Source organism: Populus nigra, chromosome 8, assembly GCF_951802175.1.
Source record: "Populus nigra chromosome 8, ddPopNigr1.1, whole genome shotgun sequence".
In the NCBI taxonomy this organism is placed as follows: domain Eukaryota; kingdom Viridiplantae; phylum Streptophyta; class Magnoliopsida; order Malpighiales; family Salicaceae; genus Populus; species Populus nigra.
In genome coordinates, this window is record NC_084859.1 from 19,618,803 (window position 1) to 19,633,878 (window position 15,076).

The following is a 15,076-nucleotide window of genomic DNA, read 5'->3' on the forward strand; positions in this document are numbered from 1 at the left end:
ATTATTAATATCACAATAATCACCATCATATAAACATCACTGTTACTATCAATATTATTAGTATTATAAAAACCATAATCACAATTATTATCAATGCTATTATCATAATCCTTACTACGACTATATCCTTTATCATATTTATAGTTAACATTGCATTTTTTTTTTATCTTATCACATGTTGTTTTTCTTTTTTTTTTTTGATATTTTTTATTAACCAATATAAATAACTAGTTAGTTTATCAATTTGATGAAGATAAAAAAGATGACTCCATGTACTCTAGTTTTTTATTTGGATTTCGATTTGAGAGCACCATAAAATATTTCAAAGAAGAATATTGCGGGTCTGCTTTTGGCTTAAATCAACCTAAGTTACATGAAAGTCTTCGTGGCCTTCTTTTACTTAAATAATCAAATTTAAAACTCTAGATAAAAAAAATGAATTCTTTATACTTATTATACCTAGCATTGAATAAATTAGGTATTTTTAATAATAAGTTCTATACCCTCATTAAAAAAAAAAGCATATGAAAAGTAATTTATTTTATAAAAAAATATTTTATTGATAAAACTAAATAATAAAAAAAATCTCATTTTCCTAAAAAATATCTTCTATAAAACAAACATACTTGGATTAAATTTCGTTAGCTATGGTAGAGAACAAGTCTTAAAAGTCTTCAAGGAACGTAGTGTGATGGTAAAGGACTTGAAATCTGCACAGCAGGTCTCGAGTTCAAGTCAGGGCGTGCACCTCTTGTAAGAATCTGGGACAACCGAGGTTTTACTTACTTACCTGAGCCCACAAAGTACGCTTTTCGAGGGGTGGAGTTTCCTCGAATCCAAAAAAAAAAAACAAGTCTTAAAAATTAAAAGACAGTTTTGCCCATGATTCCATAAAAAAAAACACCAATGATGTAAAGACAACAAATCAATCCGATTTTTTTAAATTGCGGAACGTTGCAATAACACTACCAAGCAAGCTTCGCTTTGCTCTCCGCTTTATATACGTGGCAACAAATGATAGGACCTTCACATGATTTTCCTACACCTACAACTAACAAAATCATACCTAGCAAAATTACAACTTTTCTCCACACGCGTTTGGCTTTCGAGAAAGTGCCTCAGCTCGGGAAAATTAGTTTTTTTATTTTTATTTTTATTTTCCTTTCGCTTTTTCTCGAGAAACGAAACCCTAACCCTAGCTTCAAATCTTCCCAAAATGCAGCCTTAACAACTCCGCTTTCATCATCTTGACAGCTTCTTCGGTTCTTCTTCCGGCGATCCCTCCGATCGCTGACAGATCACTGGTTTATCTCTTTTTCTCTCTCTATACATGAATATGTATCTAAGCTTTTGTTTCAGCTAATGATTGGTGATTTTGACTAATTAGCTACTAAAATCATAACATGAAGCTTAATTTTGGGAGGTAATTTATCATTAAGTTAATGATTGGTAGTGATTGTATGATTTGTCTTGGCTCTGAAGCTGTTGAAAATTTAAGGGACTGATTTGAATCTTAGTAGAGATATTTATCTAAGTATCTATCTATGCAGGTATAAAGTAAGTTACTTTATTATGCATGTAAAGGGCTAATGAATTTGTTTGTTGCAAGCTTGAGTGTGGTCTCCTTTAGTGGGGTTTGTTGATATTTTTGTGGAGTAGTGGATTGAGATGATTGACTAAGTGGGGTGGGGCAATGATGCTATTTACTGTGGAATCTCCTAAAGCATGAGATTTCCAGAGGAATAGAAATGGGGATCGGAGATGTGTGTTGAGACTGATTTCTTTTTACGATCAAATGAACATTTGTTTTACTTAAGCTGAAAACGTGAGGGTTAGCAAGTTAATGAATGGTGTTAATTTTACTGGAAATTCCTTTTGAGCTCACTCTCCAAAAGATCTCATCCATTGAATGATCGGGCCTTGCTAATGGATCCCACAAATGTAAACGGTTAAATTTTTGGGGAAGTGAATTCTCAAAGAATTTTTCAGTAAAATTAGTTTTTTTTCCAAGTTAATCGATGATTAGATGGCTCAGTTTTCAATATTTTGGATATGAGATGATATCAGTGAGCTTTTTTTTGAAATCCTTTTATTTTATTTTTTCTGGTCCAATTTTTAATGGATTGATTCAAACTAGAAAATGGCAAGAACACCGAAACTTTCATTGGTTTCACATCTCTTGTTGAGTGCTAAGTTGTTGACTAGAGTAATGTTCAAAACCAAGTGTTTGATTCGATTTAAATCAACTTATGGGTTTAAACTTAATTCCTGCAAACATTTCTATGATGTTGATTGGTGAAAAATGCCAAACATTTTTCTCAGAGATAGTATTTTATGTTTGAGGCCATTGACAGTTTACAGTTTGGCTGTTTCTTTCCTTCTTTATCTGCTGGATATTGTATTTGGCATTTAATGCCATTGCATTACTAGGTTTGGCTTTTAGATGTTTGGTTTAAGAAACTGAGATTTAGATGCATGGCATCGTAGATTCAAAACAGTGCTTAACTGAACCTCTTGCTCAAGCTGTCTTGACCTTGTACCTCGCCAGCTTGTCCATAGCCTCTCACTCTGTTTCTGTGGCCTCTCCAAGATTTGGATGCATTGGTGAGGGGACATAGCTGGAAAGACACAAATTATTCATCTGGCACATGCATGATAATGTGGGACCACCTGGATCCTACGGTATTCTACTGGGAATGAATTTGTTGTCTATCTGTTTAACAAGAGCTGTTTTGATTGGAGCAGTTAAAACAAAGCTAAACAAACTTACTGTGTCATTTTTTTTCTAAAAGAAAAACATCAAACTTTATTTGTTGTTCCAAGCACACATATATGGTTTCCTTTCCCAAGAACATGCTCCCTCCCAGATGGAAGCCTGGGGTAGAACCATACAAATTTTCTAGGATGGCAAGTACTGTTTTGTGCACTATTCCTTAGCCTCTCTAATGTGGTGCCTCTGGAAGTTGCATCAGAGATTTTTCTCTGCAATTTTTGTAATTTAAAAGACAATTGCTAAGGCAGTTAAACTTCTGTTTTTTCAATTTTCAACCTTACTTTTGTTATATTAAATATTTCAAGTTATAGGAATACCTTACAGGGCCAGTCTCTTTGGGATGTTCTTTAACATTTGTAAAGCATGAAACAGTAAGATTGACGGTGACATCATTTGTGCAGGGCACCATTGATGGCTATTTTTGCCATCAATGAGATATGTAATGCATGTTAATGTTGAACTTGGCATTGAATTCTGCTATAATTGTGATCACCTGCTCCCTTTATGATTTATGTAGTGGATGTTGGATGAGAAATTTTTAGTGCATTATATATTACCGTTCACTCTGGATGATATGTTGTTATTTTCCTTTGAAAAGTGTGTTTAATTCTGCTTCATATGGTCATCTACTCTTTCCTGTGTTAGGAAATGGAACACTATGACTTGCACGCTCACAGAAGGGAGATGAAGCATAAAGGAAGAAATGTTGTTTGGTCGATTGCAATGGACAAATGTCTAATTGAAGCTCTTGCTATTCAGGCTAGAAATGGAAACAAGATAGACAAATGCTTTAATGAGAATGCATACACTGCTGCTTGCATTGCTGTGAACTCCCGTTTTAATTTAAATTTGAACAATCAGAAGGTCATTAATCGTCTTAAGACCATTAAGAAAAGGTACAAGGTTATTAGGGATATGCTAAGTCAAGATGGTTTCAGGTGGAATCCTAGCACAAAGATGATTGAGTGTGAAAGTGATGATCTTTGGAAGAGATACATTGCGGTAAGTCTTGCATAATTTTCCGAGCAATATACTTTTCATTTGGATTTGTCATATTTTTCTTGACAATATTTGGATTGAAAATCTGTGGAATAGGTACATCCTGATGCAAAAGGAATTCGAGGAAAGCAGATTGACATGTACAATGAACTAAAAATTGTTTGCGGAAATTATCAAGCCCCTAGTCGTTGGGCTAAGGTAAAGGATGGAGGCCATCCAACAAGGAACTTTGCAGAAGATTCTGCTTCACTCCTCTCGCCAAGTTCGGAAGATGCAAGTGAGACTGATGGAACAGACTCATATTCCGAACAACCAGAATATATGCCAGATGGCAATCAAGATCCTCTGATCCAGCCTGTCAGACCACTCCCAAAGGCTCACAGTTCGGAGACCCTTCAGGATGCAATGTCAGCTGTGGCATCAAGTGTTCGTAGATTAGCTGATGCAATGGAGCTAAGCAAAATTACTATCAATGCCTCAGAATTATTACAAGCTGTGATGGAGATTGATGGGTTGGATGAGGCCAAACAAATGTATGCTTTTGAGTATTTGAATGCTGACCCCATTAAAGCCAGAGCCTTCATGACATACAATACCCGAATGAGAAAGATATATCTATTTCGACAGTTTTGGTGGTGGAAGTGACTGTGGCGCCCAAAATCAGGACTCTTTACTTTGGGTATATATTCACAAAGTTGTAGATTGATGGATGTTTACACATTAAACCTTAATTGACATTGGGAGGTGAATGTACAGATACTAGATGATCTCAGGGTGAAAAGTTAGAGCTAGAAGCTGGTACTATAGAGAAACTAACCAGTCTCTCTGTGTCCCCTTCTGGAATGAAGCTAGATCAGCAGGTGCAAAATCATCACTCCCTGCGTTACCCTTCTTCAGAGGTTAGGTGCTGCTATTTGTGCTTTCAATTTTGAATATAGCTGTTGTAATACTCAACTTGCCCCGAATTATGGAATCCAATGTGTTAATTCGTTGCCACTAAATGTATTAACGTTGCAGCCTCGATTGTTTCTTCTTTGCTTTCACTATTATTCTAAGACGTCAGTGACAAAGCATGTTGATCATTTTATTATGCACTATGTTTGCCCATTTTCTATGGAACTTGACTTCATGTTGGGTGCTTCGTCCTGTGGCAAGCTGCCTAAATCATATTATAGGAGTATACCTCTGTGCTAAGCTGCTGGTAAGTAATGTTTTTTTCCCCGTATTAGATGATGCAAGGGCGATTAAAACCAACAACCAGGTTATAGCTGTGACCGGGTCTAATGAGTTGTAGAAGATAAAAAAAAAATAAAAATGGTGACGATAGTAAACCGATAAAATCTTGAATAAAAAAAAAATCTTGGAAAGTATGGAATTGAATAAAAAAATCTGGTTTGAAACTATTCGAGTAGCATAATAGATATAAAAATTAAATAATAAAGGATGAGTTAATATGGATTAACATGCAAAATCTAATAGGCCATGCAATGATATTAGAATAATTCGATATAAGAAAACCACAATTTTTTTTTTAAATAATGTTGAACTATAAAATAAAAAGAAAACTAAAAAATATCGTTCAATGTTAACTTTTCAAACCTGTAAACTTGGTTATTAGGCTGAAAGTATTATATATAGAAAAATCACGAAACACAATCTCTGGTAAATCAAATGTTAAATGATAAAATTGAAGAAAATACAAAAAAATGAAAAAAAAATTAGAAGAATGAAAATAAAAATAAAAATAAAAAATAAATTAGATATAACAAAAAATTTTTTTATTAAAGATTGAAATCGATAAGAAAAGAAAATTGTAACAAAAAGGATAAAAAATCAAAAAAATAAGGATCAAATTGAAAAAAATAGTATACTATAAACTTGAATCGATGGATGAAATTAAAAAAAAATGCACAAAAAGATCAAGAAAAAAAATCACAAATAAAAAAAATAAGAATCAAAGTGGAAAATACAACATTTGACAAATTGATATTGAATGATGAAATTAAAAAAAATTAAAATTTTATAAAAAAACTAAAGATAAAAATTAAAAACCAAAAGAACATGAAACAAATTTAAAAGTAAAATAAATTGAGCAGCTCTAAAAACTTAAAAAGTTAAGTATAAAAATCAAGAAGAAAAAAAAAGATTTTCAATACCAAATTAAAGGTACATTCAAGATAGGTTTCGTCTAGACACAAAAAAGTCTTTAGAGGATTCAAACATGGTCCTGAAAACCACCATTTGATCATCAGGTAACACTGCATACAATGCTTAAATAACACGATAACTCTTCACACGTCAACAATTTTTTAAAAAATATTTATTAAATATTAAAGTGTAAGTCTGCCTTTCATCTCATCTAACAATAATAATAATAAAAAGGGTTAAAATGACCCTTGACCTCTATTGTTTTTTATCTAATAGCATTTCAGTAATTTAACTATACATTCGAAGTTGAATAGGCAAAAAAAAAAAAAAAAGTTGTTCTAAAGGCAACTTCAAATTTTGAATGCTCAAATAATAATAAAAGACCAACTACCTACATCTATGAGGCCAAATTTGTATGTCATAAGAAGCAAAATCGTTGTTTTACCATCGCAATTAACGTGAATCTGAGTCTCTAGTAAAAAAAATTGTTCGAAGCCCCTTCTCTTTTGTTATAGATGTGATTATCTCATGATTAAAAGAAAAATAGTAAGTATTTGCAAGGGACTAGAAATTTCATAGCCATGCTGTCTTGTGGTATCATAGATGGGAAGTAGCCTTCGAAAAACCTGTGTTGATCAAAATATTAATTCAATATTTTTATCATTGAATGTCAGAGTTATTGTATTTTCATGCTGAGAACAAGTATTTCTAAAGAATAATCAAAAGAGAGGTAGGTTCAAACCCAGCCCTACATCCAATGCGTTGAACTTCATTCAAGTAGGTTTACTTCTAGGGTCATGAACTGGCTAAGAGAGGCCCAGTTTTTTAAGAAAAAAAGGGCCTCCGCGAACGAGGCTAATTTGTGACCATTCCTGCAAGAAACCATCCATTATAATCTCAAAAGACTGCTTCTACAACAGCTCAAATTTACCAATAATCTCCACAAGAACAGACTCCATCCTTGAAATGGTGAAATCTATGCATATCACGAACTATAATTTCCCTCCCGGTGACAAGTGAAATGTATTTTGTTGCATTATGACAATCGCCGCAGACTCGTAGATTTTTCCTGATGTGTATGGGAGTGCCTGTGCTCGTATTTAGCAGCCCAAAGGCAATTGCCAACTTCTCACTATGAGTATTCAGCAACTGCACCTTAACATCATCTTCCACGTCATGGATTGAATTGGTGTCGGGAACATAACCAGCAGCTCTGATCTCATCTACAAGTGTCTCGAGATAAGCATAGATCATTTTGGATTGGGGATGGCTTGTAGTTCCAGAATAGAAACTGTGAACCTCATTCCCTATTTCCACTAAACTGCAGCCTGGAGTTTTTTGAAGCCCTGACTTCTCCATTATAGTTCTCACTTTAGCCACTTTGTCCCACATTGAAGCTGTGGCATATATGTTGGCAAGCAACACGTGGTATCCGCCATCGTCTGGGTTTAACTTGAAGATTTCAAATGCTGCCTTCTCCCCTAAGTCAACATTCTTATGAATTTTGCAAGCACCAAGCATTGCGCCATAAACAGTTATTCCGGGTTTAATAGGCATCTTTTGAATGAAATCCCAAGCCTGTTTGAGTCGACCAGCTCGACCAAGAAGGTCAACCATCGCTCCATAGTGATCCATTGTAGGCTCTATGCCATAATCTTTCTTCATGCTTTCAAAGAAACAGAGCCCCTCTTCTACCAAACCTGAGTGACTACAAGCAGAAAGGGCGCAGAGAAATGTAATATCATTTGGCTTGATGGTCCCCTTCTTCATTTCCTTGAACAGTTCTACAGAAGTTTTTCCAAGTCCATGAGTTCCATATCCATCTATCATAGCATTCCATGTAATCACATGCCTTTCATTCATCATGTCAAAGAGCTTTCTTGCTGTGTGAATGGCTCCACACTTTGCATACATGTCGACAAGAGCAGTCATCACAAAAACATTCTTGTCTAAAAACCTTCGAATAACAAGTCCATGGATCCACTTTGCCTGACGTGGAATCGATAACTCTGCAAGAGCAGGAATCACACTCACCATTGTGAAAGAGTCTGGCTTTATGTTTCGAGATTGCATCTCACAGAACGCATTTAAAGCCTCATTCACACACCCATTCTGGGCATAGCCTAATATCATGGCATTCCAGGATACAAGTGTTTTATTTCGCAAATTTTTAAATATATCAGCAGCAATATCAACCCTCTTGCACTTGGAATACATGGAAATCAAAGAATTCATCACTGAAACATCAGAATCAAGTTTCAATTGGTCCACTAATTTATGAACAAACTTTCCTCTCTCGAGATCACCTAGATCAGCACAAGCATGCAAAGCTCCCATAACAGTAACATTAGTTGGTTGAACCCCTTCATCCAACATCTTCTGAAATATCAACGTTGCTCCCTCAGCATCTCCACTTTGCACATACCCATCAATCATGGAATTCCACGAAACAACAGTTCTATGATCCATCCCATCAAAGATTACTCTGGCAATACTCACTGACCCACATTTTGAATACATATCCACAAGAGCAGTTGAAACATTCACAAGTGACTCAAACCCAGCTCTCAAAACATATCCATGAACTGCCATGCCAATTCTCAACAACCTTGTATCCGCAACTGCAGGCAAAATAGAAACAATGGTAATCGAGTCCGGCCTATGCCCTTCTTCAGACATCCTCAAAACCAACATCAAAGCAACCTTAGCAAACCCATTTTGCGCATACCCAGAAATCATGGTATTCCAACAAACCAAATCCCTCTCAGGCATTCTATCGAACATGTTATACGCGTCATTAATTTGTCTACATTTCGCATACATGTTTACCACCCCAGTCATAGCAAACAAATTCCACGAAAACCCACTTGTTATTACACTCCCATGAAGCTCCTTACCCCTCTTAAGATCAGAATTATCTCCACAAAGTTTCAACAAATAAGTAAAATTATACACAACAGGCCTAACACTATCATGCTTCATTCGAGAAAAAAACGATAAAGCACTATCTAAAGAAGAACTCTTTGCATACCCTTTAAGCATAGTATGATAAAGAGCATCAAACTTATCCTCAATAGGTTCAAAAACACGCGAAGCTTCAGTTAAATTACCATACTTACAAAAAAGACTAATGAGCTTGGTCTGAAAAAGGGTTTCATTGTAGAGGCCGTTTTTAATGATTTGAGGGAGGATTTGGTGAAGTTCTTTAGAGGAAGTGCAGAGTTCTAAGAGGATAGCGGCCGGGTGCTTGTATATGTGAGATGGGATATGGGTTCGTTGAGAGAGGGTGTGTTGAGCAAGTGGGCTTGCTTTGGAGGGAATTTGCGGCGGCGGGGTTGCAGTGAAGGGCAATAGGTGCGAGCTCATGTCTCTCAGGTTTCTTAAAGTCTCATTCTTGCTCGTTTCAGTGTCTGTGGAGGGTCGGTCAAGCTTTTGAATTACTATGAGCAATGGAATTATCAAGTTCAATTCTTTGAGGTGTCAATTCATTCACGTTGTGACTGGGTTCGCTATCCACAAGATCCTTTTTAATCCTCATTTTGAAAGAAGAATTTACGAAAGCAATTAATTTAAATATAATTAAGTTTTTCTACGAATGTATGAACATTGAAAATCATAATGACTATAAATCATTTTTTTCTTTCACATAAAACAAGTATGCATGTACTACTCTCTTGCTCTAATATTAAATTTATTAATTATGTTTGCACAAATTCTTAGGGTTATAAAAAAACTCGTTTTAAAAATGTTATTTCAATTTAAAAAGTTTCTTGGTTTCGTCCATTTTTATTTTTTTAGTTGCACTAATTATTTTAATAGCGCAATCTTAAGAAATATGCTATTTATTTGTTTTTTAATTATGCTAGTTTTTAAAATATTTTTTATTGCGCTATTAAAAAAAAACTTGATAATTAAAAAGCTTGGGGCGGATCATTTTACATCGAAGAGTTTATAGATCTAACTGGGGGCACAAAACGGTGAGCACCGAGATCGCAAGGAAATAGCAAGCAACAGAAGCTTAAACATATGTAAGCCTTGTAGGTTTACCGGCGGGTATTGCTTGGCTTCATAGTCACTGTAACTGATGGTCACTGACAGCAACCAGCCATTAAACATTAACAGCTGAAATAGAAGAAAACATAGATGTAATCAGAGTGATGTATCCCAGGAACATCATATGTGGAACATAGCAAAAGGTAAACAGTTTGTGCTTGGGATGATGGAACCATGATGCAACATGTAACTAAATGCTCAGCTTCCCGGCATTTGCAGATTCCATGCCATCAACAGATCATAGAATGTTGTCATAATCCCTCTTCTAAAACCCAGATTCTATCAATAAGAAGAATCCACCATGGGGCTCAAGCACCACCTGGCTTAGTCAAACATATCCCATAATCACTGAGCTGGTGGAGATCGATAGGGAATAACAGTAGAACAGCTCACATTTAACAGGGATAAAGTCAAGAATTTTCCTCTTTGATGAACATTGTCATATGTATCATGTTTTGGAATCTTACCTAATAGCTTAAACTTTTGATTTGAGAAGGTTCTTTGACATTCTACTAACAATAAATCCTATCACAAAGACAACATGCTAGCTCCCATATATTTCTTGTCCACATCCATTGAAAAATCAAGTGGAACCGATGCAATATATATATATATATATATATATATATATATATATATATAACCTCACCTTCTCCCCACCCTTACATCAATTATTTCCCCTTTTTAATCAACTATATATACCACCAAAAATTAATGAATTTCCATGCCTGCCTGTTTGACACGGATCACATGAATGTGCACACGCATGGGCATGTGCAATCTTAAAATATGACATTGCTTTCATTCCTCAAATAGACATGGAAAGCTTGATGATTATGGAGGAAATAAAGAACAGAATCATCTGGATTTCAACTGGAGGATGTGGAACTTGAAGCCCCATGGTTCGGCTGAAGACTACATCAGTTGACCTAGCACTAGAAAAGACTATGATCACGCCAATGGATGCGCGCATTCTTAGATCACTCAAGCCGAAACTATAACACAATTTTGAGAAAATCCTCATTACTAAAAAATTCAAGATCCCACACAACTTTCTAGTTCAAGTTTCAAACAAAAGCAAGTGGAAAAGCAATGCAATATACACAGATGATGCATCCTCTATCTGTTTTTTTTTTATTCTTTTATTTTTCATCGTTGTTTCTCAATTCCACTTAGCAGGTAACTTTTGTTAGGAATGTGAAAAGCTGAATCATTTGTCTCAATATGTGCTTGTTTGACACCATTGCATCAATGCACAAACATGAACATGTGCGTTTATGTAAAAGAATGAAAAGAGAATCTGGCAATCAACAACATGATTTCATTAAGAACAAAAAATATAAATGATCACAGACATGGAATATTGACACAAAGCCAAAACATACAAATACACTGGATTCTTAAATCATAAGCAGAAGGATGCCACAACATTAGAAAGACAATATATTTGCTATTGTAGTCAGTTGCCAACTTGCATGAATGTCATCATTAGTTAATAATGCAATATGTATATAGTGATACAGGCATACATTTGGTTACCAGCCAGAAGTAAACAATCATAAAAGAACAAGGACATCTGTTTCTACGACGAATTCATAATTTGTACAGAAAATGCTATAACTCGAAAGGTGAGTTTTAATTATATACCAAATCAATTAGTAAAGAAAAGCATACACTAATTAAAAAAAAATATATATATTATTATTTTCCTATCAACACAAAAAAGAGCAAAAACTAAAATGGTATAGTTCTTCACAAGAACCTAACCTCAAACTATACTGATATCCTTACAGCATCTCCATAAATGCTACAACCCCGTATCAAATTCACCATCAAAACAATCACTCAGGTAGCATAACGTGGTGCCCTGGCAGCCATACCAGCAACCTGAGCCTGCATTTGTGCAGACCTAACTTTCGCTGCAGTTGCTCTGTTAAAAAACTGCTCTCTAGACAACAACCTCACATTCCTCAAATATTGATCAAATGGCATTGCCCCTTCTTGCACTGCTTTCTCCAAAGAATAAACCGCATCCTCAATTGCCATGTCCACCGCTGTGCACTCCAACATCTGCTTCGACAAAACATCCACACACTCAAAAGCATTATCCACGTCAATATCCTCCGAGGCCCCTTTCAACTTCCCCTTATTTTCCTTAACCCATGCTTCCAAGACATCCGTATTCATCAAAACAACTTGCAAATGCAACTCCAACCCTTCCATCTTATCTCTCATTTCTTTCAACCCTTTATTAAACTCCTCCTCTCTCCCCCTCAACACAGATTGTGCGCTAAACCAGCTTTCCATCTCCGCCTGCCTCGTTTTACTCAACTGCAACATATCCCCGTGAACATTCTCCACAAGCTTATCAATCACATTTCTTTTATAAACCTCCGCTGCATCCTCCGCCTCTACCTTCCCCGCCGCACCACCACTACCATACGGCGGATACTGTGGTGGTCTGACAATCGGTCTCGGATACCCACCACCACCTCCCGTGTTACCCACTGACCCAAGACTCGATTGATTTGGATGATAATTGGGATTAGGGTTAGGTTTGGGGCGTTGGGAAAACAGAGGAGGATCCCTCCCAAAAACCGAGCTCAGCTCGCGAGCCAAATCAACCAAATTAGAACTAGGGTAGATCCAATTCTGCAAATAAGGGATCGAAACGAGCCCCGAGGGATTGACAAAAGGATGAGATCTTTTGATGATCATATCGCGTGTGGGGTTCACGTAAACACAAGGAGGGTGGCGAGGGTAAGATTCGAAAAGCCAGATGATAACCGGGATGTTATAAGTGACAGATATGAAAGTGATCGGAACGGTGCCGTCAGCCTGGAGAAGATTGACGGTGCGACCATCGTTGTGAGTGAAGGTAGCGGTTTTGGGTTCGAGAGAAGGGGAAGTAGTGGTGAGTGAAAGGAGGTGTTGGCGGATAAGCCATTTGGTGTCTTCGGAGTAAGGAAGGGCGGAAGTGCCGCTTTGAGAGAGGACGGACGAGAGGAATTGTTGGATTGCTTGGTGGTTTGACGACGGTGGAGGAACCATTGATGGAGGGGGGGAGTTTTCTGCTTTTTCTTGCTGGCTAAGGAAGGACAAGTTTCAAGTTTCCGTGTTTATTGTTTTTGCCGAGGAACTGGAACTGAGGACGTTTGTGGGGGGATGATGCTGTGTTTTTTAGTCGGATTGTTTTTTATAATATTTTTTATTTAAAAAATATTTTTTATTTGTAGAAATATTAAAATATTGTTTTTTATTCTTGAAAATTTTATTCTTTATATTATAACAAAAAAATGATGTAAAAATATTTTAAAAAATTAATTTTAAATTTTAAAAAAACCAATTAAATCCCATTATGAAATATCTCTAGATAAGCGTGCGCGCGCGTGTTATTATAGAAAAATCCAAACTGCTGGATTTTCACTGTATCATCACGCCAACGCCACTGTAACTGTAAGAGCATCTCCGGTAAAAAACGCCAAATGAAAGAGGTAAATGGTTAAAAAGGCATTTTGAATAGTGAAAATATAGCTCTGTATCTGTAACTACTTATATAAGGGAAGGTAAGAAAGCAGTAGCGCACTTGACACAGCGTTGGATTGCTTTCCCTTGAGGGGGATATTTATAGTCTTTGTTTCGTGGGGGGAAAAACCTCTAATGGCAGCCCTTCTTTGTTGGACCGACAGACTGCGTGAGACCCAGTTGCGGGCAATAGCGTCTTACACTTTCCCAAAGACCAATACACAAGCGATTCGCCGTCGTCTAATCGATCACGGAGGACACAGCCAATGACCGACCTCACGGTGGGAGAAAATCTTCGAGTCGATCCTAAACAAAGGATTTTTTTTTTTTTTGAGGTGTTCGCTCCAATGACTATTTTAGCAATCCATTTATATTTTAATATATAACTAATATACTTTAAAACACCATTAATTGTTCTCATTACCGAATTTAACCATTGTTTTTCTACATATTTTCAAAAATAAAAGAATTAAAGAGAAGGGGATTAAAATGGAATGACAAGAGAAGATGAAGGACTACACAACAGAATCACCATTAAGGTTTGACCATTGCCATGGGTGACTTTAAAAGAATTGACGTGAAGGTTGAAAACAGGGAGTGAAAAGGAGGCAATCAAGGGCCATAAAAACTGTGACCATTTTACTTTTGAATAAAATAAAACAACAATTTTCTTTTGCTTCATCCTCTCCCTTCAGCTCACTCCACGCAATTTTCAGCTTAGCTCAAAACCACCCATGGCAGCCAACAAACTTTCCCTCCTCCACTAACCCAGCAGGGACTCCACAACTGGAAATGAGTGCTATAATCAGGCAGGGGCTTCCCAAATTAGCTGATCTGGATCCCTAACAGCACACACACGACTGGAAGCTAAAAGGGAAGCTAATTAATCACCTGGGCAGGACTGGGACAATCAAAGGCAGCTTCTTCTTCTTCTTCTTCTTCTTCTTCTTCTTCTTCTTCAGGGCAAGGTGCTTCGAGATCTGATGTTGCTCTGTTTTCTCGCATCAGCTTTTAAAGAGGAAGGGGTAAGTGCAGATAGCCTTTGGCCTGAATGAAATGCTATTTTACCTGTTGATATAGCAACCCCGATGGAGTTGCTAATATGAGAGGGGAAAAAAAGCTAGAATGACCGTTATTTTCTTTTAGCTTCCTTTTTTCCGTACGTAGACTCTTTTTTTTTTATTTTTAGTTTTTATATAATCAAATTGAAAGTCAATTTAAATAAATTCTTTAAGAAATATAAATATTAAAAAAGGACTAAAATGAAAAAGAAAATCAGTGTGAAAATTTCATTTTGATCCTTCTAATTTCAGAATTTAAAGTTGTGAGAGGCTATCAATGAGATTATTATTGTATCTATAGAATTTTATAGTTGTTTTTTTATCAAAAATAAATTAAAAGTTGATTTTGTGACCAAAAAATATCTCGGCGTGACCCTTCATTCGCTGAATTCTAAAAACTGTAGATGAAGTTATTTAATAATTTTAAAAAAAATGAAAGGCATTTTTTAATATAAAAAAATTAAGAGATTTGGTTGGGGAGCCGTGTCTTTTTTTGGTGGGCCAGGCACGCAAACCC

General features: G+C 36.1%; 3 protein-coding genes across 4 annotated transcripts; 1 reads left to right on the forward strand and 2 right to left on the reverse strand.

Annotated features, from left to right (window-relative positions):
* The first annotated feature begins 1,026 nt into the window (after positions 1-1,026).
* On the forward strand, positions 1,027-4,793 carry LOC133702139 (uncharacterized). Of its 2 annotated transcripts, XM_062126376.1 has the most exons (3): positions 1,027-1,304; positions 3,419-3,775; positions 3,869-4,793. In XM_062126376.1, exons 2-3 carry the CDS (start codon positions 3,422-3,424, stop codon positions 4,415-4,417), a joined length of 903 nt encoding a protein of 300 aa, XP_061982360.1. In that variant the 5' UTR covers positions 1,027-1,304; positions 3,419-3,421; the 3' UTR covers positions 4,418-4,793. The 2 variants fall into 2 exon arrangements, with proteins under 2 accessions (XP_061982360.1, XP_061982361.1); XM_062126377.1 differs by lacking the exon at positions 1,027-1,304 and having other exon boundaries at positions 1,316-3,775.
* Positions 4,794-6,551: 1,758 nt separating this feature from the next.
* LOC133700593 (pentatricopeptide repeat-containing protein At1g11290, chloroplastic) lies at positions 6,552-9,430 on the reverse strand. Its single transcript, XM_062124162.1, has one exon. It carries the CDS (start codon positions 9,284-9,286, stop codon positions 6,848-6,850), a length of 2,439 nt encoding a protein of 812 aa, XP_061980146.1. The 5' UTR covers positions 9,287-9,430; the 3' UTR covers positions 6,552-6,847.
* Positions 9,431-11,590: 2,160 nt separating this feature from the next.
* Positions 11,591-13,154, reverse strand: LOC133700735 (protein ELC-like). Its single transcript, XM_062124378.1, has one exon. The coding sequence runs from the start codon at positions 13,022-13,024 to the stop codon at positions 11,819-11,821; it is 1,206 nt and encodes a 401-aa protein (XP_061980362.1). The 5' UTR covers positions 13,025-13,154; the 3' UTR covers positions 11,591-11,818.
* Positions 13,155-15,076: the final 1,922 nt, after the last annotated feature.